This window comes from Dreissena polymorpha, chromosome 5 (assembly GCF_020536995.1).
Source record: "Dreissena polymorpha isolate Duluth1 chromosome 5, UMN_Dpol_1.0, whole genome shotgun sequence".
Lineage (NCBI taxonomy): Eukaryota > Metazoa > Mollusca > Bivalvia > Myida > Dreissenidae > Dreissena > Dreissena polymorpha.
The window spans coordinates 95,397,975-95,423,547 of record NC_068359.1 but is presented as its reverse complement, the minus strand read 5'-3'; the positions used below and the strand labels follow the sequence as shown (position 1 = coordinate 95,423,547).

Here is a 25,573-nt window from a genome sequence, read left to right as displayed (position 1 = left end):
CGTCCAAAGATAATGAACAAATGTGCCAAATGATTTGAAAATCTCACAATGAACGACATAGTTATGACCCGGACAAGCTCATTTATGGCCATTTTTGACCTTTGAACTCAAAATGTAACCTTGACCTTATTGATATCAAAGTAATTCTTTGGTGCAACACACTGTCCAGTGATGGTGAACAAATGTGCACCATGATTTTAAAATATCACAATGAACGACATAGTTATGGTCCGGACATTCATTTATGGCCTTTTTTTACCTTTGAACTCAAAGTGTGACCTTGGAGATATCAATGTAATTCTTTTGCGCGACACACCATCCAATAATGGTGAACAAATGAGCCAAATGATTTTAAAATCTCACAATAAATGACAAATTATGGCCCACACAAGCTCATTTATGGCCATTTTTGACCTTTGAACTGTATGTGTGACCTTGACCTTTGAGATATCGACGTAATTCTTTCGCGCGACACACCGTCCAATTATGGTGAACAAATGAGCCAAATGATTTTAAAATCTCAAAATGAACAACATAGTTATTGCCCTGACAAGATTTCGGGACAGACCGACCGACCAACAAAGTGACTCCTATATAGCCCCCATTACCAATGGTAATGGGGGTATAATTAGTATAAGCTCAATTTGAATAAAATGAGTGCTTTTCAATTTGCCTTTAGTTTATTGAACAAAATCTTCACTGAATATCTATACCGGTATATGAATTTTCACCAAAAATACATCAAAAGACCCTCTTTGCCTTATACAGTAATGCATTTGTCACCAAACAAGATTTTTTTTTACAGTGGTGATAAAATATAAAAATTATAGTGAAATTTAATAGCAAGTAACATAAGAATTTGTTTTAACAAAAATTTCTTCAGAATTTTTTTTTATTGTATTTTCATGCTATAGTAATGTTTTCTAGTTTTGCTCTATCTGAGCTGAAACTCTTTATATTTGGGAAAAAAAGCAGTCAGCAAGTATGGCATTTACTCATATGTCTGTATCTATCATGGTTTGACAAAAAACTCAAATAGTAAACTATTTCACAGGCTGCAAAATGGAAACATGCTATTAAAATTGGCATTAGTTTTTAAACATTTGCGAATATGGAGGCAAAACCCATATATTTTCCAGAAACTGCACTTCTCAACCAGTTTCCTACTTATTGTGTGGACAACACAATCTGTCACAGCTTGCCAAGAACCTGCAAAATTCAACTTTTAAGATGTTTTTGAAACTATTTTCTTTCTTGGCCAAAACATCAATTAGTGAGTTAATTTCAAGGTTTTACTACAGTCATGTATGGAAAAATGCCCCGTTCCCTGGCAGCAATTACGTTAACTAGTTGTTTTGTCAAACTATTTACAGGTATACTATTAATTAATTAACGCCTTAAATAATGGGCGGAAATAAATTACATTTTAACGAATGCTTGAAACTTTACAGTAGCACAGTAGATGCAATATTTATTCTTAATGCATTCATAGAAAAGCAGTTGCAGATTCAAGAAAAACTATATTGTTGTTATATTGCCTTTTGATCTGAAAGCATAAGAGGTAATCAATCGCTGTCAATTATGGAGTAAATTGATTAATATGGGCATCAACAGAAAACTCTTGACACTAATTCGATCCATGTACAAAGAAGTAAACTTACAGGTTAAACACACGAGTAAACGATCAGACAGACAAATTCAGTGAGGTTGGTCTACATTATTATATTTCAGGGTGAGATAACCTTGCCAAATTTGTTTTCACTCTGTATCAATGACATCAAATCAGTCTGCTGAATGGAATAAACGCTGGCATGACATTAGATCAAATATAAATAAATCTTATTTTATTTGCTGACAACAGGTATTTATTTTCTGAAACACTTGAGGGTCTTCAAGAAGCATCTTACAATTTAGAAACCTACAGAATTAAGTGGAATTTAACAGTAAACATTAAAAACAAGAAACCGTCGGAGATTGGTGATGCTCCCCCAAGTTTTTTTGGGTCACAATTTTGCACTATATATTCAGATAAAAGGAAACGTCTTGAGGTCACAGTAGTTGGGGGGACAATAATTGTTTATAGAAAATTTCAAAGGGCCATAACTCTGTGAAAAATCATCCGACCAGAACCCGCTGATAATATGCACATCACCTCTTGGTAGTGAAGCTTCCCATAAAGTTTCATGGAATTCCCGTCATTAGTTGCTGAGAAATAGCCCGGACAAGAATTGCACTATATGTGCAGTTAATGGAAAATTTCAAAGTGCCATAATTCTGTGAAAAATCATCTGACCAGAACCGGCTAATAATATGCACATCTCCTCTTGGTAGTGAAGCTTCCCATAAAGTTTCATTGAATTCCGGTCATTCATTGCTGAGAAATAGCCCGGACAAAAATTGTGCACGGAAAGACAGATTCACGCACGGACAGATGAAGCGGCGACTATATGCTCCCCCAAAAATTTTGTGGGGGAGCATAAAAACAAGGTCATGGTATTCTGAAAAAGAGCTGTGTAAGTGAAATACAAGGCCTACTACTGCGCCACTTTGAAGCCATATATTTTACCTTTGACCTTGAAGGATGACCTTGACCTTTCACCACTCAAAATGTGCAGCTCCATGAATACACATGCATGCCAAATATCAAATTGCTATCTTAAATATTGCAATAGTTATGGGCAATGTTAAAGTTTCTGACAGACGGACTGCTGGACGGAGGAGGGACTGACGGACAGTTCAACTGCTATATGCCACCTTACCGGGGGCTTAAAAGGTAATCAGTAAAACAGTAAAATGGACTTTGTGAACAATTTAAGTTACCTTGGAATTGTTATGTCAAGTGGTGGACCGTTTGCATCCGCAACAAAAACACTATATGGCAAAGCATTGAAATCAATGCATTCTTTGTTCAACCTGACAAAAGATCTGAATGTTCTACCTAAAAATATTATGTTTAATTTATTTGACGCATCATCCATTTAAAACTATAACTGCAAAGTTTAGAAATTAATCAAAGTGTAAAATATTGAGCGCGTCCATTGTAAATTTATAAAAGACTATTGAACATAAACACGTCAACAAATTCATTATCGCTGGTTGCAGGATTACCTGTGCTGCATTTCGACATGCTTTTAAATGGACAGGAACCATTTTCTAACTCAGCCCAGATATCATTAGATCAATTTTATGACCAAGTTTCATTAATATTTGACTAAAGATGTGACTTCTAGTGTGCTAACAAGGTTTTACTATAGCCCCCAGGCAGCCATATTTTTCGATGAAACATAACTATTTTTTTTAACTAAGCTGATCTATCAACTATTGTTCTGATCAAGTTTTATAAAGATTGGAAAATCAATGTGACTGCTACAGTGTTAACAAGGTTTTACAATAGAAATATAAGGAAAAATAACCATACCCTGGATGCAATGTTTTTCAACTGACTGTAACCATTTTCGATCTTGTCAAAGATATAATTGGGACAAATCTTATGGCAAAGTTTAATGAAGGGTGGAAAATAAATGTGGCTTCTAGAGTATCAATCAGGCTCACCAAGAGCACAGGGCTCGACATTAAAGGTAGTCCGACTGTCCGGGACAACCAAATTGTGAGTCCGGACAAGTAAATAAAGAATTTGCTAGTCCGACGGGACAAGTGGTCATTATAATTGTATAACTTAGAAACAATGTCTTTAAAGCCATTATTTCTGTGGAGATATCACTCAACTTTTCTGAGTATATTTTGTATACGTTTAATCGTCGAAGCCCGAGATATTCCGATAGTTCCATGTGATACATGTACTACACTGTACTGTTCACAAGGGAAGCAACCCTACACATTTTTTTCTTTGCCAAGATAACAAGCATATTCTCCCTTGTAAAGAATATGCATTTTACGACACCGTTACACACCAATCTTACAGACAATTAACGTCGTGACGTCCTCTCTATGTATAGAAGTATTTAGTTTTTTCTAAATATCAGTTAAGTACTGTACATATTCATCACTTTTAACATTTTCTGTTTGATGTTGGCAACACACAAGTTTTTGTCAGGTATTATGGCTTTGAATAATGTTTAAAAATCAATAATCTTGAGTTTTCCTGTTATTCTAGTCAGTTCTTTTTGTATTGAAATTGCCTACAATTATGTTTACATGTATTTTGAACGATTCAAGTCTTTATGATTTGAGCATTTTGTATTATTTTATTATTTTGCAAAGTACTGAGCAGAATAAGATATAATGGTCAGGACAAGTTGCTTTTTGGTCAGGACAAGTGAAATTATGTTCTACTTGTCCGACTGGACAAGTGGCTTCAAAAGTTAATGTCGAGCCCTGGAGCATCTTGTGCTAAAGTGAGCAAATAGAAAAATCATAGTTAGTAATTACCTCAACAACAATCTGTAACAGAACATACAGTAACTGGTCCAACACTTTGCTTGTTTCGATGACATCAACATAGTCAGCTACCATCACGAAGGAGCTGTCTGATACAATCTCAGACGCAGGTATCAGGTCAAGCAATTTCCTTAAAACCAACATCATAAGCGTTTGAGTTGAGTACAAATCAAACTGCTGGCTTTCCATCAATTTTGTGAGCTGGTAAAATAAGGGCTGTGATGAGTTTAATTTGGAAATCTTCAAAGACCATAATTTGTACAATTCGCTTCCAGTGTGTTCAACTGACTTATTTTTATTGCTGCCTTCGCTTTTGCTGTTTTCAGCAGATTCTGTGAGTTCAGGCTCAAGTTGGGTATCATCCGATGACTCTGCACCATCTTCCGAAACGTGTTCTGCACTACGGCCGGTAATCTTAGAAGAATTAGATTTGTCAGTCTTCTTAGAAGTCTTCTTGCCAAGTACCTTATTAGAATTAGGTTCATCATTATCATTCATGTGCAGTTTTGTTTGCTTCACAATGTCAACCAATTCATTCACATGCAGTTTTTCTTCCTTGTTCTCTACAAAAAGCTCTGATATATCTATCTTTGGAGACGACGGACCTGTTGCCATTGACCTCTGTACGCCAAATTTTAAGACATCTGCCGGCCTTAACACCAAGTTTAGCCGCTGCAACGGATATAAAGATTTATATTACCGGTAATTGGGATTTTATTTACATAAATCATAATAATGAAGCTGGATAAAAACTAGTGAATGTTCATCTGCCTAGGACCATTACATTCCATTGAGATAAGTCAGAGCATGTTCTCAGTTATACTTCAACTGGGAAAACATAGATAAACAAGAGATGTGTTCGTCAGAAACACAATGCCCTCTATTGCGCCGCTTTGAAATATTTTTTTTTTTGACCTTTCACCTTGAAGGATGACCTTGACCTTAAACTTCCACCATTCAAAATGTGCAGCTTCATGAGAAAGCCGCTTTGAAATTATTTTTTTAAATATTTTTTTTTTACCTTTGACCTTGAAGAATGACCTTGACCTTGAACTTCCACCACTCGAAATGTGCAGCTTCATGAGATACAAATGCATGCCAAATATCAAGTTTCTATCTTTAATAATGCAAAAGTTATGGCCAATGTTAAAGTGTTTTTTCCGGACGCACGGACAGACTGACATACACACATACTGACATACTGACTCACGGACAGTTCAATTGCTATATGCCACCCTACCGGGGGCATAAAAATATATACCCTTATTACTGTAAGTTTTTGGACTCAATTAATTTTTTTAATCATGTCCGCAAAAATTTAGATTAAAATAATATTTAAGCAAGATGTGTTTGTGAAACACTTTCCCCTAATATTTGACCTTTGACCTTAGATAGACATGCATGCCAAATATCAAGTTGCTTTCTTCAATATTGCAAAAGTGTACATTAAATGAGCGATTTTGATCCATATATTCGAGCTTTGACCATGAAGGATGATCTTGACCTTTCACCACTCAATGTGCAGCTCCATGAGAAACACATGCATTCCAAATATGAAGTTGCTATATTCAATATTGCAAAAGTTTTGGCAAATGTTAAAGTTGGCGCAAACAAACAAAGCAACAAACCAACAGACAGGGCAAAAACAATATGTCTCCCACTATAGTGGTGGGGGACATAAAAATATGGTGTCCGAAAATTTAGAGACAAAATTTAGAGGTTGCATTGACGATTGAATGCAGGTTTTGTACTGTGAATTCTTTGTTTGTTTGTCAGTTGTAATCTGACACCTTCAATTTTTTGTATAGTGAAGGGGTGCATTATGTTCTGGAGGGTTTATAATTTGTCACAGTTATCTCTCTCTGGTTAAACCATTGTTTTTTACCCATATACATGGTTATTTACATAATTACGCAATTGATAAGGTCCATTGCCCTCAAACATTGACCTGCTAGGTTTTATGACTTAAACCCGGTCATAAAACGCATCCGAAAAATTTGAGACATGAAAAATATTTATTTAAGACAAAAAGGGGGTGTCTGAAAATTATGTGTTCAAAAACTTAAGAGTAATAACTGTATAAAATAATTGCAATTTTTAAGATTTCACTCAGTGAATTATCATAAATATGTTAATATGTTAATAAATACACGATTTGTTACACTTGGCCATGTACATGTACTTTGTCCAAAAATGGCTGCATTGGATGTGCAGAGATTAAATAATAGCTTTGAGGATTTCTTTGTAAAATTTTGTTTCACATACATTTCGTTCGGAAACAAGGGTTAAAGATCTGCTAATCCTAGCCAATCTGCTTGATAACTGTTGCAGTGCCATTGCAGGAGGTCAAAATCAGCACTTGATAGGACAGGTTCCAATTTCAGTCAGTAAGGCATCTGCAATAAAATGATAAAGAACTAGAAATGGCGCGGCAGAGGCCGACGCGTATCCCCACGCCGAATGTTTGACCTAGGTGTGCCCCAGGGTTGGTAATGGGGCCATGCATAGCTGAGATTGACCGTATTGTCATAAGAGAAGTTCATCATCAATTAGAAGTGAATCGGTGTAGAAAAGAAGAAGTTATAGTAAAAGGCAATTTTGGGCGGGTGTGGTCTATGTGGGCGGGGCCCCAGGGTTGGTAATGGGGCCATGCATAGTTGAGATTGACCGTATTGTCATAAGAGAGGTTCAGTATCAATTTGAAGTGAATGGGTGTAGAAATGAAGAAATTATAGTAAAAGGCAATTTTGGGTGGGTGTGGTCTATGTGGGCGGGGCGCCCCAGGGTTGGTAATGGGGCCATGCATAGTAGAGATTGACTGTATTGTCATAAGAGAAGTTCAATATCAATTTGAAGTGAATCGGTGTAGAAATGAAGAAATTATAGTAAAGGCAATTTTGGGTGGGTGTGGTCTATGTGGGCGGGGCCCCAGGGTTGGTTATGGGGCCATGCATAGTTGAGATTGACCCTAATGTCATAAGAGAAGTTCAGTATCAATTTGAAGTGAATCCGTGTAGAAATGAAAAAATTAAAGTAAATGGAATTTTTTGGTGGGTGTGGCCTATGTGGGCGGGCGCCCCAGGGTTGGGATTGGGGCCATGCATAGTTGAGATTGACCCTAATGTCATAACAAAAGTTCAGTATCAATTTGAAGTGAATCCGTGTAGAAATGAAAAAATTATAGTAAATGGAAATTTTTGGTGGGTGTGGCCTATGTGGGCGGGGCGCCCCAGGGTTGGGAATGGGGCCATGCATAGTTGAGATTGACCCTAATGTCATAACAAAAGTTCAGTATCAATTTGAAGTGAATCGGTGTAGAAATAAAGAAGTAAATGTAAAATAACCTAAAAAAATGAGTGATAATTTCTGACGCGGCCCCACCCAAACCGCTATAACTTTTGACCCAGGGGTCAGATCAAAATTCCAAATAGTGCAGGGTCGCACATATGCTCATAGCTACCATGTGTGTAAGTTTCAAGGTTCTAGTGCTTTTAGTGTAGGAGGAGATAGTGGCCAGGACGGACGGACAGACAGACAGACGGACGGACGGACGGACGGACGGCGGAGATAACCACAATATCCCCATCTTTTTTTCAAAAAGCGTGGGGATAATAAATATTCAGGGGAATTATCACAGGTACACATGTACAGGGTGCAGGCTACAAGGAAAGGGGGTAAAAGGTTGATAAAACATTTTCAATTGTAATTTTCTTATTCTTTAGTACACCCAATAATATTCCTCATATACAAATTGAAAAAATTGTAGCTTTTTTCACAAATGGGACAAATACCTGTACCCCCAGGCCTTTTCTTCTGCTTTCACAGGTCTGACAAGCCAGGGGGTTTTCCAGCCATTTTGGGAAAAGGAGTCTTGTCAAATTGGGATTTTTTTAATCCATTAAAGTGGCAAATTTTTGAATTTTTTACCTACAAAAAGGACTAAATTAGGATTTTTTTATCAACAAATATTGACAAACAAGATGGCCCTAGTTCGCTCACCTGAGAGGAGTCGGTTCATGCAATCTTTACCAAATGTCAAACTTGACCTAGGTTTGTCCAGACAAACATCCTGGTAAAGTTTCATCATTATTGAACCAAAACTCTGGCATATGGAGTGTTTTTGTAAGATTTGACCTGGTGTGATTTCTAGAGTGTTCAAGTTTTTTTACTATATAACTTTTTTACTATATATTACTATATAAATAAAAGAAAACTGCCCCCCCCCCCTGAATGAAACAAATGTTCTGACCAAATTTCAGCTGAATTCCGCTGATACACTGAAGATATTGAGTGGAAACTGTTTATCAGTGATCTTAACCCAAAAGTCTACAAAAAGAATCAAATGCTAGGTATGACCGTAAGCTACCTACACAACCCATGTGAAAGATGTTGGACCTCAGACATTTTAGATACAATTTGCTGAGGTTGGGTTTTATTCCTGAAACTGTCGGACCTCGTTTCCGACATACAAAAACATGTGAAAATTTGTTTTGGTTACAAGTTTAAACAAAACTAGGCATTTGTTTAGAAAATACAGACTGGTTTTGTTTATTATACTTCAATAACGGTAGTTTATTTAACTAATAAATAAAACGGATTTTACAGACATAACAAACTCCAAGTGCAATTCTTAGAACCAGTCAAATATTGCATCTTGTTTCCTGACGCAGACTCGCCCGGGTGTACATTGTCCAGGGTAATCATGGAACTTAGGCTGGAAATCCATGGTATAACATGGAATTCCATGGTAATCCCTGGAATTTGAAACAGTTTCCAGGGTTTTCCAGGGTTTTGTTCTAGAAATGTCCATGAAACGTGGACTTTTTTTCCAAGCATTTTCCAGCCTTGGATGGAAAAGCATGGAAAAGGAATGGAAAACGCTGGATTTAGGCTGGATAACCCTGGAAAATATTTCCAGATAGCATGGAAAGTGGAACATAGAATTTTTTAAGCATGGAAAAGACTCTAACATTTTCAGCTAACCCTGGAAAAAACTTAGACTTTATAAGAGGAGAAAATAACTTATAAAAATGCAACACATTTTATTCAAAGTAAATCAGAGTTCAACAATTTACACAACATATGAATAAAACATAAAACAATGTGCATAGTTTGGGCAGAAATAGTAGTAGTTATAGTAGTAGTAGTAGTAGTAGTAGTAGTAGTAGTAGTAGAAGTAGTAATGCTGGTGCTGGCAGTAGAATATGTTGTAGGAGTAGAAGTAAAAGTGGTTGTTGTATAAGTTGTACAAGCAGTTAAACTACTGATAATTATACTATTGGTGCAAATTTAAGTGACAGTAGCAGTTACTATTGTGTTGTTGTTTTAGCATTTACAGGAATAGTAGCAGTAATGGTAGCAATAGTAGTATAAATAATAATAACAATACTAGTAGCAGCAGTAGTAGTAGTAGTTAAGGAAGTAGCATTAGCAGCAGCAGCAGTAGTAGTAGTAGAAGTAGCAGCAGCAGCAGTAGTAGCAGTAGCAGCATCAGCAGCATCAGTAGTAGTAGCAGTAGTAGTAGCAGTAGTAGTTGAAGTACTAGTAGTAGTAGTAGTAGTAGTAGTAGTAGTAGTAGTAGTAGTAGTAGTAGTAGTAGTAGTAGTAGAAGTAGAAGTAGCAGCAGTAGTAGTGGTAGAAGTAGTAGTAGTAGTAACAGCAGCAGCAGCAGTAGTAGTAGTAGTCGCTGCAGCAGGAGTTGTAATAGTAGCAGCAGCAGCAGTAGCAGTAGTAGTAGTAGCAGCAGCAGCAGCAGGAGTAGTAGCAGCAGCAGCAGTAGCAGCAGCAGTAGCAGTAGTAGTAGTAGTTGAAGCAGTAGTAGTAGTTGAAGTAGTAGTAGTAGTAGTAGTAGTAGCAGTAGTAGCAGCAGTAGTAGTAGTAGTAGTAGTAGTAGTTGTAGTAGTAGATGTAGTAGTAGTAGTAGTAGTAGTAGAAGTAGAAGTAGTAGTAGTAGTAGTAGTAGCAGTAGTAGTAGTAGTAGTAGTAGTAGTAGGTAGTTGTTGTTGTGGCTGTTGTAATAGTAGTAGTAGTTTTGCAGAAGTAGTAGTAGTAGTAGTAGTAGTAGTAGTAGTAGTAGTAGTAGTAGTAGTAGTAGTAGTAGTAGTAGAAGTAAAAGTAGTAACTTTCAAAGCAATGTCTACAAGTTTAAATTCCTTAACCCTGTTCAAGGTGTATACACACTCAATATTTAACTACAGTCCAGGTTTGCAATTAACAAACTATCTGAAAAGCCTGTGTGTGAGTCAGATGTGTCTGCGGCTAATCTATTGGTTATAAAATATCACAGCCTTTTCTGATTGGCTGAGTTCAAATACAGAAAGTTTACCTGTTAGATTGAAATTATGGAGAAGGCGTATTGAAGAAAAAATGCAGGTTAAACTTGTTGTTAAAATGAAGTTAATGTAATTTCACAAACAGTAGAGTTTAACTTAATGAGTTTTTCCATTAACAAGAATTTCTTAAAATAATAATGTATGGATATCATTTGGAAAGTGACATGAAATGTTGTTAAAAAGTGATGCATACAAGTGTTTCAGAAGTCTGTCTAGGGATAGAACAACAACTGAAGGTTTGTGCTTTTCATTATTTCTAAATATTCCTTTAAATTTATTCTTCTTATGTCATCATTGTAGACCTTTTTTATGTGACATTTTAGGTAAAAGTATGGCAAATATAGAAGTTTAAAAGCAGCTGTCACACACATTTTCACTAAGTGCAGTTTGCAGCAAGATAAAGGAAGTCCTATGTGGAGATATTAATAAGCTTGAATGTAGTATCGGAAGTTTATAATGCATGGCTAGGGAACTGAGGCTAAGGGAGTTATGTGCTGTGCATGATGAGAACTCAATGCTCATTAATGCTGTTAATGTTTATAAATAAATTAATTAAACCAATAGCATTGTTTTTTAGGTTTCACTGTACATTTTCATACCAATAGAATTACACATCATTCTAATTATAGCAATAATAAATTTGTACTAATCATACCTACAAATTTTGTTATGCTATGCTTTGTGATGTATTAACTTCATTGTAAGTTATTATTTAAAGACAATTTTACTAAATATTTAAAACAATACTTGAATTATTTTCTATATACATTTTCATTATGTGCTTTAACTGTAGCTGACCAGTTGATGGAAGATACTGCAGAGTTTGGCAGGGAAATAACCCAAGACAGCAAAGCGGCTCTTTTGGCGCATTTACCAAGAGGACTAACATGGCCACAAATTCATGGTAAATATTGTTATGCCCCGGGCTCATATAAGTAATTTAGTGTTAACCACCTGAAAGTATTTTGTCTTTTTGGTATCCAATATTTTGGTCTAGTTTCAATTACAGGTTATTTTTATATGAATTAGCAAATTAGCATATCTTTCATATAGCAATATCTGAATATAAAATTCCTATATATGTTTGAGTTTCCAGATACATGCTAGTGTACCCCGTTTTGGGGCATTTAAGAAAACAACAATATAAATTTCAAAATAAAAGAGAGTCATATAAAAATATAAGTTAAATCAACAATTTATTCACTTGAAAGTCTCAGTTTTCCTGTGTGGTTGCCTGTTTGCAAGTAGATTAAAGCCCGCTTGCAAACTTTAAGAGAATAAATTTCACTAAATGGAAAAGAAATAATTGCTAACTACTTAGGATCGTAAATGTTCGCTCAAATACAAAACAGCCAGATGTACCGAATTGAGCAGTGATATGAAATATCTAAAATAGATTAAAATGTGAATGAGCATTGAAGTATAGATATTCAATCATATGATTGCTGCACATTTACTTTTACAGATGAATGTAAAAAACTTATGACTTTCTTGTAATATTGTTTGCTTTGTTTTTCTATCAGAGATCATGCAGGAGCCGTACAGTATAACAGCAGTACAAGTTCTATAAAAGATCCACGACCTACTGAAGCCCAGCTAATTAACAAATAAGTTTTTAAAAACTGTAATTTTATCCCACCTGGGTACTTATAATTTACTAACTGTCACTTGGAAAGTAATACATGTACATGCATTCATGTTCTGAATTTCTTTGAACAATAAAATTATATAAAAGTATTTTAATGAAATTGAGCACCTAAATTGCATTAAAGTGAAAGTAGCTGAGAAAAATAGTATCCTTAATTGTTCTCATGGGCAGCTACATATATTGTGACAAACATGAAGTAGCTAAAATAACTTAAATTTTTCATTTTGTTTCTTGTATATCCTTTGTACAGGGTTCGTGAATTGTTACTGTATATTACTTGACTTGCTTGTATTTTGTTACTTTGAATACATGTTGTTAAGGTTGCATTATACTTTTTAACTTTTAAAGTAGCGCCTGTTCTGTTATGTAAGGGCCTGATTTATGATAATGGACCTAGAGGCTTTGTAAGCATGTATAAAACAACACTTGTTTGATCTGAATAATTTGTTAAATAAATGTAACACAATTTGTAATCTGATGTTATATTTTGATGAATTGTGAACAAAATAATACATCAAAGAAACTAAGGCATTATGTTGATTTTTTGTTTTGTTTTAATCTAACCTTAAATTATGATTTATTTAAGCTGTGAGTATTGTATTCATTTAATACATGAATATTGTTTTTAGACCAGAAATTTCTTTTTCTATTCAGTGACCATGGTAAACGCTGGACAATTTTCCATGTTATACCAGGCATCCATGGAATATTAAACAAAGAAAAAACCTGGAACATTTTCCAGGGTTTTCCAGCCAGCATGGAAAAAATACCGTCCGAATACTCCATGTAATCTGGAAAACCCTGGAAAAAAATCCATGGTTTTCCATGGTTTTCCAGATTACATGGAGTATTCGGACGGTATTTATTCCATGCTGGCTGGAAAACCCTGGAAATTGTTCCATGGTAATTATTCCAGGGAGCCTGGAAAACCATGGAAACTATTCCAGGCTATTTCCACATACCATGGACAATTTTCCACCCTTTTTTTTTAAATATTGACGCTGGAAAAGGCTGGAAACTTAGTCCGAATACTCCAGCCTCATATTTTCCATGGATTTCCATGGAAAACCCTGGACAAAGTACACCCGGGTGTTTGATTGTTTGAATAGAATTTTGCTGTTTTCAATCCTTGTGGAAAGCAGGAAACCACACAACTATTGACTGTTCCGTGTCAAGATTTGATGCAAAAGATAGCAGTATAATCACAAATTACTTATAATTAAAAACAAGAGCTGTCAGAGGACAGTGCGCTCTACTATTCGAGTGCTGACAGTATAACGTAAGCCATCATGGAGAGGGGGGGGGGGGGGGGGGGTATAATGTGGGTGTGTGGTCATTTCATAGATGATCTTTCAAAAATAAGGATTTTTTATTTAAAAAAAATGGGGGGGGGGGGATTCTGGGGTCAGGCATGGGATATACTTTGGGTGGAGTGCATTGTGGTATGTCAGGTAAGTGTTGTTTTGTCAAAGTATGAATCAAATGTGTTCATAAGTAAAGAAGTTATGGCAATTTAAGCAAAATGTTCAATTATTTAAGTATAAAAGGGGCAATAATTCTGTCAAAATGCTTGATACAGTTGTCTGATCTTTTTTATAGATTGGGGTCATGTTGGACTAGAAATGGCGCGGCAGAGGCCGACGCGTATCCCCACGCCGAATGTTTGACCTAGGTGTGCCCCAGGGTTGGTAATGGGGCCATGCATAGCTGAGATTGACCGTATTGTCATAAGAGAAGTTCATCATCAATTAGAAGTGAATTGGTGTAGAAATGAAGAAGTTATAGTAAAAGGCAATTTTGGGTGGGTGTGACATATGTGGGCAGGGCGCCCCAGGGTTGGTAATGGGGCCATGCATAGTTGAGATTGACCGTATTGTCATAAGAGAGGTTCAGTATCAATTTGAAGTGAATCGGTGTAGAAATGAAGAAATTATAGTAAAAGGCAATTTTGGGTGGGTGTGGTCTATGTGGGCGGGGCGCCCCAGGGTTGGTAATGGGGCCATGCATAGTTGAGATTGACTGTATTGTCATAAGAGAAGTTCAATATCAATTTGAAGTGAATCGGTGTAGAAATGAAGAAATTATAGTAAAGGCAATTTTGGGTGGGTGTGGTCTATGTGGGCGGGGCCCCAGGGTTGGTTATGGGGCCATGCATAGTTGAGATTGACCCTAATGTCATAAGAGAAGTTCAGTATCAATTTGAAGTGAATCCGTGTAGAAATGAAAAAATTATAGTAAATGGAATTTTTTGGTGGGTGTGGCCTATGTGGGCGGGCGCCCCAGGGTTGGGATTGGGGCCATGCATAGTTGAGATTGACCCTAATGTCATAACAAAAGTTCAGTATCAATTTGAAGTGAATCCGTGTAGAAATGAAAAAATTATAGTAAATGGAAATTTTTGGTGGGTGTGGCCTATGTGGGCGGGGCGCCCCAGGGTTGGGAATGGGGCCATGCATGGTTGAGATTGACCGTATTGTCATAGGTGAGGTCCAGTATCAATTTGAAGTGAATCGGTGTAGAAATAAAGAAGTAAATGTAAAATAACCTAAAAAAAATGAGTGATAATTTCTGACGCGGCCCCACCCCAACCCCTATAACTTTTGACCCAGGGGTCAGATCAAAATTCCAAATAGTGCAGGGTCGCACATATGCTCATAGCTACCATGTGTATAAATTTCAAGGTTCTAGTGCTTTTAGTGTAGGAGGAGATAGTGGCCAGGACGGACGGACAGACGGACGGACAGACGGACGGACAGACGGACGGACGGCGGAATCACCACAATATCCCCACCTTTTTTTCAAAAAGCGTGGGGATAATAAGAAGTATGCAAAATATAAAAGCAATATGTCAAAGGACATAGGAAATATTTGGGGTGGTACGCAAACTTTAACATTTGCACGCTAACGCTAACGGGAACGCCGACGCCAGGGTGAGTAGGATAGCTCCACTATATATATTTCATAAATAATAGTCGAGATAAAAATCACAAAGCTTAAATTGCTCCCTTTTTATTGAAATGTTTTCAAAGAACAGGTTAACATTTTATTGTTATTTAATTGTATTTAAAATTAGAATTATTAAAACAAGGGCTGTTTGTAAAACATGCATGCCCCCCTATATGGGCTATAAAGTGTAGTAGCAGCCATTGTGTGAATACGTTTTTTGTCACGGCGGCGGTGGCGGCGGCGGCGTAGTAGTTGTGGTAGAGGTAGTGGTGGTGGTGGTACTGGTGGTGGTGGTGGTGGCGTAGTAGTAGTTGTAGTAGTAGTGGTGGTGGTGGTACTGGTGGTGCCTTGGTGGTGGTGGTACTGGTGGTGGTGGTGGTACTGGTGGTGGTGCTCGTGGTGGCGGCAGTGGTGATGGTGGCGGCGGCGGCGGTGGTGGTGGTGGTGGTGGGGGCGGCGTAGTAGAAGAAGTAGTGGTAGTGGTGGTGGTACTGGTGGTGGTGGTGGTGGTTGTAGTGGTAGTAGTGGTAGTAGTAGTAGTAGAAGTAGTAGTAGTAGTAGTAGTAGTAGTAGTAGTAGTAGTAGTAGTAGAAGTAGTAGTAGTAGTAGTAGTAGTAGTAGTAGTAGTAGTAGTAGTAGTAGTAGTAGTAGTAGTGGTAGTAGTGGTACTAGTGGTTCTAGTGGTGGTGGTGGTGGTAGTGGTAGTGGTAGTAGTAGTAGTAGTAGTAGTAGTACAGTGCTCCAGCTAGGCCTAAATTTGAGGGCGCCCCGCCCTGCCCTCCCGAACCTCCGCCCTGCCTTCCCGAACCTCCGCCCTGCCCCAACCCCACCCCCCCCAAAAAAAAAATTACATGATAATTGATAAATTTCTTATAACATTAGTAACTAATTTATTTCATATTGTAGACATTATATTTAAATGGTTAAATAATAATGGGAATAATATATTCTAACAATTATTAATAACATATAAATTAAAATGCATGTGGAAGCATTCCAGAAAAGCCCGCCCACTCGAAAGTGCCCTTTTGACAAAATTCTACGCATCGAAAGTGCCCTTTTGGCAAAAAAGCCACCCTGCCCTTTTTAAATCCTACCTGGAGCACTGGTAGTAGTAGTAGTAGTAGAAGTAGTAGTAGTAATAGTAGTAGTAGCAGCAGCAGCAGTAGCATAGTAGAAGTAGTAGTAGTAGTAGCAGCAGCATTACAATAACAATACTTAAGAATGATCAAATGGGAAAAGGTAACCTAGCACTGGCATTAAATATGTTAGATTCGGAATCTCTGCTTTAAAATGAGATTTTAAATGAATTTAAGGTAGCGCACCTCTAATGATTTCCCGCAATTTATTTTACGATCATTGCTGATCTTAAATGATCGGTTATTTCCGAGAGATGCATTATATTTTTTTCAAACTTCGAATTTTGATATGTGTTTACCTAATTCATTAAGAATACATTATTTTCACTATAAATATTGACTTTGATCCAATTATCATCTGAAAAATACGATTTCGTGATTTCTTCAAAGATTGACGAGCCTTTTTACCTGTTTACTTATGGATATCTAATTTAAGGTTGCACTGATGTGAAGTTGTCGTGGCCGAGTGGTTAAGGCGATGGACAAGAAATCTTTTAGGATCTTCCCGCGCAGGTTCGAATCCTGCCGATATTGCAAACTTTTTGCGACGCGTTTTATTTCTTTTCTAACGTAATTTGATTTAATATAGCATATAAGCTATGTTTATTGTCAAATATGTTGAAAATTGTAAGAACTTCCTTCAATTTTTTAAATCAAAACAACGTTATGGCTAAATTGGGTAATTTACTGCTGAAAATACGAATGATGCATGTTGCATTTTTATTTTTACATGTATTTCAAAAAGTAAACGGTAAATCTGTCTATTTCTTGGTATTTTTGCTGTATATAGTGTTTATATAAAAAATTAGTTTAAAATATAACTTAAATGATACTTTTTTGAATTTTATGACACTTTGTTTTTAACCGACCCAATTTTTACTTGGCTGAAATCACTTACATTTCATGGCGCTATTCCATAGATAAACAAGAGCACCGCCTTGCGGGTGCAGACCGCTCATCTATTTTCTTTTTAAAGGTGAAGGGACTCTCATTTTCAATCACAAAGGAGGGACGAGTGGAGTGAAGAGGGGTGTATAGTGTGGGGTTGTGGACATTTATTACATTATCTTCCAAAAAAGCGAAAAAAAAAAAAAAAAAAAAATCGGGGGGGGGGGGGGGGGGGGGGGTGGGGGGGGTTGGGTGCGATGGTTGGACGGTATTTCAAACATAACCGTTTTAAAAAAAAAATGGGGGGGGGGGTATAGTGTGAGGGTGTGGTGATAATTTGTGAGTTGATCTTAAAAAAAAAAAAAAAAAAAAAAAAATCAAAAAAAAAAATTTGGGGGGGGGGGGTGGGGGTGGGGGGGGGTAGGGGGGGTATAGTGTGAGGGTGTGGTGGTCATTTGTGAGATGATCTTAAAAAAAAAAAAAAAAAAAAAAAAAAAAAAAAAAAATTAGGGGGGGGGGGGAGGGCACGGGGGAGGGGGGGAGGGCACGGGGGATGGTTTGGGTGAAGTCTATTGTGGTATGTCAGGTAAGAGTAGTTTCATCAAAGTATCAATCAAATCTAATCATAAATAAAGAAGTTATGGCAATTTTAGCAAAATTTAATAATTTGACCTTGAGAGTCAAGGTCATTCAAAGGTCAAAGTAAAATTCAAGTTGCCAGGTACAGTAACCTCATGATAGCATGTAAGTATTTGAAGTTTGAAAGCAATAGCCTTGATACTTCGAGTGGATCGAAACACAAAATTTAACCATATATTAAAAGTTACTAAGTCAAAAAAGGGCCATAATTCCGTAACAATGACAACCAGAGTTATGCAACTTGTCCTTTTACTGTACCCTTATGATAGTTTGTGAGTGTTCCAAGTATGAAAGCAATATCTATGATACTTTAGGGGTAAAGTGGACCAAAACATAAATCTTAACCAAATTTTCAATTTTCTAAGTATAAAGGGCCCATAATTCCGTCCAAATGCCAGTCAGAGTTACATAACTTTGCCTGCACCGTCCCCTTATGATAGTTCATAAATCTTGCAAGTATGAAAGCAATAGCTTTGATACTGTAGGAATAAAGTGGACCTAAACACAAAACTTAATCAAATTTTCAATTTTCTAAGTATAAAAAGGGCACATAATTCTGTCAAAATGCCAGTCAGAGTTACATTACTTTGCCTGCACAGTCCCCTTATGATAGTTAGTAAGTGTTGCAAGTATGAAAGCAATAGCTTTGATGCTTAAGGAATAAAATGGACCTAAACACAAAACTTAACCAAAATTGTCAATTTTCTAAGTATAAAAAGGGCACATAATTCTGTCAAAATGCATGCCAGAGTTATCTAACTTTGCCTGCCCAGTCCCCTCATGATAGTAAGTAAATGTACCAAGTTTGAATGCAATAGCATTGATACTTACTGAGAAAAGTGGAACTAAACGCAAAACTTAACCAAAATTTTCAATTTTTTAAGTATAAAAAGGGCACATAATTCTGTCAAAATGCCCGCCAGAGTTATCTAACTTTGCCTGCCCAGTCCCCTCATGATAGTAAGTAAGTGTACCAAGTTTGAATGCAATAGCATTGATACTTTCTAAGAAAAGTGGACCTAAACGCAAAACTTAACCGGACGCCGACGCCAACGCCAACGCCAACGCCGACGCCGACGCCAAGGTGATGACAATAGCTCATATTTTTTTTTCAAAAAATAGATGAGCTAAAAATTGTAAAAAATAAATGTCGGTAAAAGAATACTTATTTCACCATGTTTAAACTTTAAACACCTTTACTGCATCTGTACACACCAACTGCATGCCCATATTTGGAAATCTGAATGAATTATGGAACTTTTATATACCCCAAGAGTGAAAATAAACTGGACAAAAGCCGAGCGTGAGGGTCGTTTTGAAAAAATCGGTATATTTTTTTAAAAAGCATGGAAAGCCTACCTCCAAATTTGCATGTAGTTCAGTGAAATGATGCTGATTAAGAAAATAATTAATTAAATTATATTTGGATATGTGCCCATTAGAGGTGCGCTACCTTAAGGGAGGCAATTGCTGTAATAAAAAGAACATGCATAAACGGTAGTTGTTTTCCTTGTTTGAACCATGCCAAATCCTTAAAATGCCTATTTCCAGTAACTGTGACCTTCACCTGTGACCTTGACCTTTGACCTAGTGACCTCAAAATCAATAGGGGTCATCTGCGAGTCATGATCAATGTACCTATGAAGTTTCATGATCCTAGCCCCAAGCGTTCTTGAGTTATCATCCGGAAACCACCTGGTGGACGGACGGACCGACCGACCGACATGAGCAAAGCAATATACCCCCTCTTCTTTGAAGGGAGGCATAATAAACTCTATGAAAGGTATCTTCTATTGTTTGGTTAAAAAAGAACAAGCTCCATAAAATCTGATGAGGTCCTGTGAATTTTAAGTTATCAGACCTCATGTCCGGTGAGATTTTTTTGTTTTTCGCATGGTGCCTACACACCAAATTTTAGCATAATAGTAAATAAATCAAACCAAACTCAACTTCTTGAGCACAAAGTTTTATTTCCATTTTAGCATTAGTGACTTTGACCTTTATCCAACTGGCCTATATGCAAACCCAAGCTAGAACTACCATCCCACATAATTCCAGTACAATCCCCCTGCCCTAAGTCTAATTATTGAGCAGATCAATGTTGCAACTGTTAGTAACAGTGACCTTGACCTAAACCTGACTACCCAAATGCAATCCCATGCTTGTTCAGCAGGTACACTTCTTACACCAGTTTTTCCCATGTAACAGTACACCATATGCCAAACTTAAGTTAAACCTGTTCTTCTATTTTGAACAAGAGATGTGTTTGTCAGAAACACAATGCCATCTATTGAAGCCATACATTTGACTTTGACCTTGAAGGATGACCTTGACCTTTCACCACTCAAAATGTGCAGCTCCATGAGATACACATGCATGCCAAATATCAAGTTGCTATCTTCAATATTGCAAAAGTTATCGTATCACGACGATCAATAATTACAATGTTTATTAGGGCCGCTATTTCTTTAATCAAAACCATGGGGCTGGCAAAAGCATTTAATTTCTCCACAAAAGCAAATAAAAAATTGTTTCAACAGGTATTTGTGGGCATTTCTGTTTAATAGTTTCATTATTATAATGTTCTGGGAAGGATATAATTTAATTAAGATACCAACAATTTCTAAAATAAAAGTACATCATTCACCAGATGTGCTATATTTCGGATGTTAAAATTCGGACATTTAAAGATAGCGACATTTATGTGTTGGTTTGTTGTTGATAGTTTGTAAAAATATGTTTTAAGTTATTTCAGGCAACTTGAATGGATGGTGGAAATTATCTGGGCCTTTCTGTCAGGAAATAGGTGTGAACAACATTCATTTAATTGAACCTGGAAATCATCCAACACAAACAGAAAACGTTTTAGCAACAGAAGCTGTCAGATGTATATCATGTCCAAATGATCAAATATAACTGTTTAACAATTTAAAGTGAGATGCTTTATTTTCTGATGTTTTATATTTCTTTTTCCCTTTCAAATTATGTACATTGGTGTGATTCTATGTTTAAACAAGCAAATTCGTTGAATTGATATCCCCTGCCAATATGCTTCTGGGCACAAAAGTGTTATATTTGACGATAAAAAATGCAATTTTTCAAGATACAAAGCGCCATAACTAAGTAATTAACAGATGGTGTACATGGCCATTTGGCTTGCATCATCCTCTTATTGATATACATACCTATCCCAAGTTTCAATGAAATCCGCCAAAGCACTTCCAAGATGTGGCTCAGGACACACAAAAAAAAACATTTTTTCAAGATACAAAGGGCCATAACTCCGTTATTAACAGATGGTGTACAATGCCATTTGGCGTGCATCATTCTCTTATCCATATATATATACTCATACCAAGTTTCAATCATATCCGCCAAAGCACTTCCAAGATATGGCTCCGGACGGACGGACAGACGGAAGGACGGACAACGCCAAAACAATATCCCTCCGCCTATGGCAGGGGATAATAATTAATTTTGAACCATTTATGCAGCATACTGTTTAATACATTGATGTTAACATTATTATATTATTATCTGTGTTGTTTATCAAGTTGAAAACTAGAAATGACGAGGCAGAGGCCCACGCGTAACCCCACGCCGCATGTTTGACCCAGGGGGCGGCGCCCCAGGGTTGATAAAAAGTGTGGGGATAAAAATGTTATTTATATACAAATAAAGCTTATTAAGACTTATGAAGGTATGACTTATGACGGTACTTATATTTTTTTTATGTAATAACATACTTTTTAAAGTGATAATAGCGTAAATGACATTAATGTAGTAAGGTTTCTTTAAATGATTGTTCTTATTAATAAGGTTGGAATAACTGACATTTTTCACGCCGCGAAAAGTGGCGACAACTATTTTTTGGCCAGTGAATCTCTGTAAACTTTTACCAAGGTTAAAGTTTTGGGACATAATGACAGAGTGACAGATTGACAGACAGGCCAAAAACAATATACCCCCGATCATACAATCCTGGGGCATAAAAATAGTGCCTTTGACCTTGACTCTACTAATTTCAAAATGCAATTCCATAACATGTCACTGTTAAAGTTACGTACACACAAAATTTGAATACAATAGTTCCATCCAAACTAAACCTCTTTTCTAATTTTATTAACAGTGACCACTATTTGAAAACCCCAAATTCAAATCCCCAGCTTAGTCTCTATTCAGCATTTATGTTTGATAATATTATAAACAAATATATTCATTACAAGATTTTCTGACAATCATAAATAAAGAAATAAAAGTTGATCTATATTAAACTGTTTTGTTTTGCAGTATCATACAGGTGTTGAAGAATTTTTCCAGAGCCACTCGCCCTGCAGGGCGAGTGGGCCTGACAATCCACTCGCCCTTCACTTTAATCTACTCGCCCTGCATTAAAAAAATAGTATCTATATTTATAGTTATGATCAACCAGAACCTTTTAAACCTACTTAACATAGTGACACTAAACTGCAAACAAATTAACTACATTATCTGATGGATTATATTTGCTTTCCTTACGTTTTCTGCACCTCTTTCCTTTTCTCATTTCTTTCAGCTTCTTGTTTTGACGACCTTTTTAATTCTTTCTGTTCCCTGTCGCCACCACCTCACAGATATTTTAAAATAGAACCCTTTTCCATTTTAATATTTTAGACGAACTTTTACTGAAAGACACGCTTGATTGACGACGGTTACAATATGGAAAATTTTGCCTAAGGCTTCTGATCACAAAGTTTGGAATTATTCTGTTTATTTATAATTATTTTTTCTGTTTATTTTTAATTAAATATAAGAAGTATTATAATTAACCAGTGATGTATTATGGTTTTATTGATATTTACATTAAAATTCACGGAATGACCAATATATTTAACAGTTTTATTCACTTTTAATTGATTAGCTAAGAGCACTGACAACAACGAAAAGAGTGTAGCCGATTTCGAGAATTACTTTTACTGTGCCCGTGACATCATTTTTCATTGTCAAAACGAAAGTGCAGTTTCTTTGTGTACTAAACGTATTTTTTGTTCGTTCAAAAAATTGTTCGCAATTTGTATTGATGTGGAAGGAGTTCTGGAACTGAATTTATATTTCTCAACTTGAAAAACAGCACTCGCCTGGTCGGTCGAGTATTTAACAAATTTTACTCGCCTGACTGTCAACTTCACACGCATATGCGAGCGGTCGAGTGGATTCTTCAACCCCTGTCATAGTTGGAAGAATGACCTTTAAATTCATCCACAAGTAATGTTTTCACATGTTTAGATAGTTAGTTTGTGTAGTTATGAAATGGTAATTTCATATCTTTTTTTGTTATATAAATTGTGGATCTTTCATTACCTTTTCCATGCTGGACACCATTTCAAACAAAAACACAATTTGAATTTGATTAGCAACTAACATTGACTACTCCAAACTGCAAAACTAAATTAGTTTTACATGGAACTGATAAACACAGACATTAATCCATTATCTCACTGGATAATATAAATTGCAAAATAAAGATATAGGAGAAATGTCACTTTCATAATTGACTTGCCAGCAATATCCCTTGACTACCAGAATTTAAACTTAGCATTGGCAAGCGGGTATCTATTTAAGTAAAACACTGATTACAAATTCTACACTACACATCTATATAATAAGCTTTTGCCTTAATTATAGTGTATTTCCGAATTCATTTTCATCCGAATTATAATACAATAACAATTTCTGCACTTTACTTAGTTCCTGTACTTTAAAAGCATAAAGTAATTTTGTTCATGCATATAAGATTTCCAAAATCTATGGTTACTTCAATAATAACATATAGTATAATGACTTTTGGGGCATTAATATCATAAATTAATTTTACCGTAGAGGTCAAATGTGGAGAACTGACCGTTTATCATAGAGAGAAATGACTTGCGCACCGACAAGTGGTACAGTAGTCAACAAGCTGCAAATTAATGCTTACATTTATAGTTGTGAAAATAAGTAATACAAAATAGCGTTGATAAAAAATAAAACTCAACATTTCTGGACAATGTAAAGTAAAAAACAGCAAAGAATATTATCGGATGACGTAATGATTATAAATGTTAAAAAGAACTAAAGCTAATGTCGACAGCGAAAATATAATTCGTGTAGATAATTTACATTCATTCGGATTTCATCGTAGTTTGTCCAAACGCGAACCTGCTGTCGTCTGAATCGGTAACAAAAATAATTGTATTTATTTTATTATCTGATCGTAATTGTGCTCGTCTTTCCAACCACATGATCATTTAAAAAGTACTCAATAATGGTTTATTCAATGTGTTTGGCCTCCAATAGTATATATACTTACACACACCAACAAAAACACACTAAAATTCATTGTTGCTAAGGACAACATGTCAACATTAAGCAGTTTTGTGACATTTGTTTTCGCGATATGTACAATTTGTCATTCTTTGATTCAGATACTCGACGCATAAGAACAAATTATGGCTGTTCCATTTTCAAACACGAAGTTGAGAGTTCCTAAGGGATTCCAAAATATCTTGGAGGGACTAACCAGAGAAATTCTCCGAAGTCAGCCAGAAAATCCTTTTGAATTTGGTGCTAAATATTTTGAACAGCTTCTGAGGGTTAGAGAAGGTAAGTTGGATGCAAGGACCCACAAAATGAGCATACTATAACTAAGATACTCTATGCTCCTCAGTGAATTATTTTGCCCAAATTTACAGCCTGTTTCCCAGTTGCAAGAAGTAAAAAAGGTTGTTTTTTCCCCAACAGTCTGACCAAAATTTTCCAAATAATAAGCCAACTTTTTCTATAAACATACTAATTGAGAATATTGAGTATATTCACATCAATTTAATTTACTAGCACTTTACAAGATAAATTTTAGAAAGCAGTTACAGGGCTTAACACTAAGGCACATCTGAACGACATTCACTGCCTGTACCTAGGACCGGGCTAGCCAATGTCCCAGGAACATGCCCAACCGGTTGTGTGTATTTTGGGCGGAATTATGTGTTCTATATCAATAAACTGTGTTTTAAATAAGCTTTTAAAAGATGCAGAATCTTAATACAGTATGATCAGATGACAATTAAATCCCAGAGTGAAGTTGGAGACAACAAACAGATCGTATCTCGAAATATATTTGGAACCCCCTGATTGCAATAAAAAAGAGGCCGACAATTCAGAAAATCCCCGGTTGTTTTCCTGGTAAAACACGTCAGTACCTATTTTTAAACAGAATTCCGCTAGATACTGTTTTTGATTCGTTTCCTCGAAGTGACATGTTTTATCGATAAAAATACGTTTTAAACTAAAAGCCGGGATCACCCAGGATCGTGCGGGATCAATGAAGGTATAAAGTTACTATAAAATTATTAGTTATTTACCAAATTTAAATAATTTTAATTTGTTTGATCAATTAGAAGTGTTTTGACACTCTTTTTTACGCAATTCAATTAGCAAAACTAAAATTAATTGTTGATCCCGGCTTTGAGTAGAGAGTTAACCCTGTACAATTGTTACGACTACCGTAACACGTTATTTTGCGACACCTAAGATTCACTTACCATTTTTCGTCAGACTGCAACTGTGGC

The 25,573-nt window shown here is 36.2% G+C and overlaps 2 protein-coding genes and 1 long non-coding RNA gene across 8 annotated transcripts in view; 2 read left to right on the top strand and 1 right to left on the bottom strand.

Moving 5' to 3' along the window:
• The window catches only part of LOC127880668 (uncharacterized), a 52,151-nt gene extending 28,195 nt beyond the window's left edge, over nucleotides 1-23,956 (bottom strand). The window contains exons 1-3 of the mRNA XM_052427999.1: nucleotides 23,845-23,956; nucleotides 6,664-6,794; nucleotides 4,390-5,070 (exon numbers count right to left, since the gene is read on the bottom strand). Coding sequence (XP_052283959.1) covers nucleotides 4,390-5,070; nucleotides 6,664-6,735 — 753 coding nt within the window. The 5' untranslated portion in view covers nucleotides 6,736-6,794; nucleotides 23,845-23,956. The remainder of the gene's footprint in view (nucleotides 1-4,389; nucleotides 5,071-6,663; nucleotides 6,795-23,844) is intronic.
• On the top strand, nucleotides 11,140-12,905 carry LOC127880672 (uncharacterized). The gene is made up of 2 exons (XR_008049692.1): nucleotides 11,140-11,634; nucleotides 12,254-12,905. It is a non-coding gene; the product is annotated as an uncharacterized LOC127880672 (long non-coding RNA).
• Nucleotides 23,957-24,023: 67 nt separating the features above from the next.
• Nucleotides 24,024-25,573, top strand: part of LOC127880669 (uncharacterized) — a 59,657-nt gene continuing 58,107 nt past the window's right edge. For 4 of the 6 annotated variants that reach the window (XM_052428001.1, XM_052428003.1, XM_052428004.1 and 1 more), the window contains exons 1-2: nucleotides 24,024-24,185; nucleotides 24,434-24,611. In XM_052428001.1, the coding sequence (XP_052283961.1) occupies nucleotides 24,458-24,611 (154 nt within the window). In that variant the 5' untranslated portion in view covers nucleotides 24,024-24,185; nucleotides 24,434-24,457. The remainder of the gene's footprint in view (nucleotides 24,186-24,433; nucleotides 24,612-25,573) is intronic. The other 2 variants (XM_052428002.1, XM_052428005.1) reach the window with 1 other exon arrangement.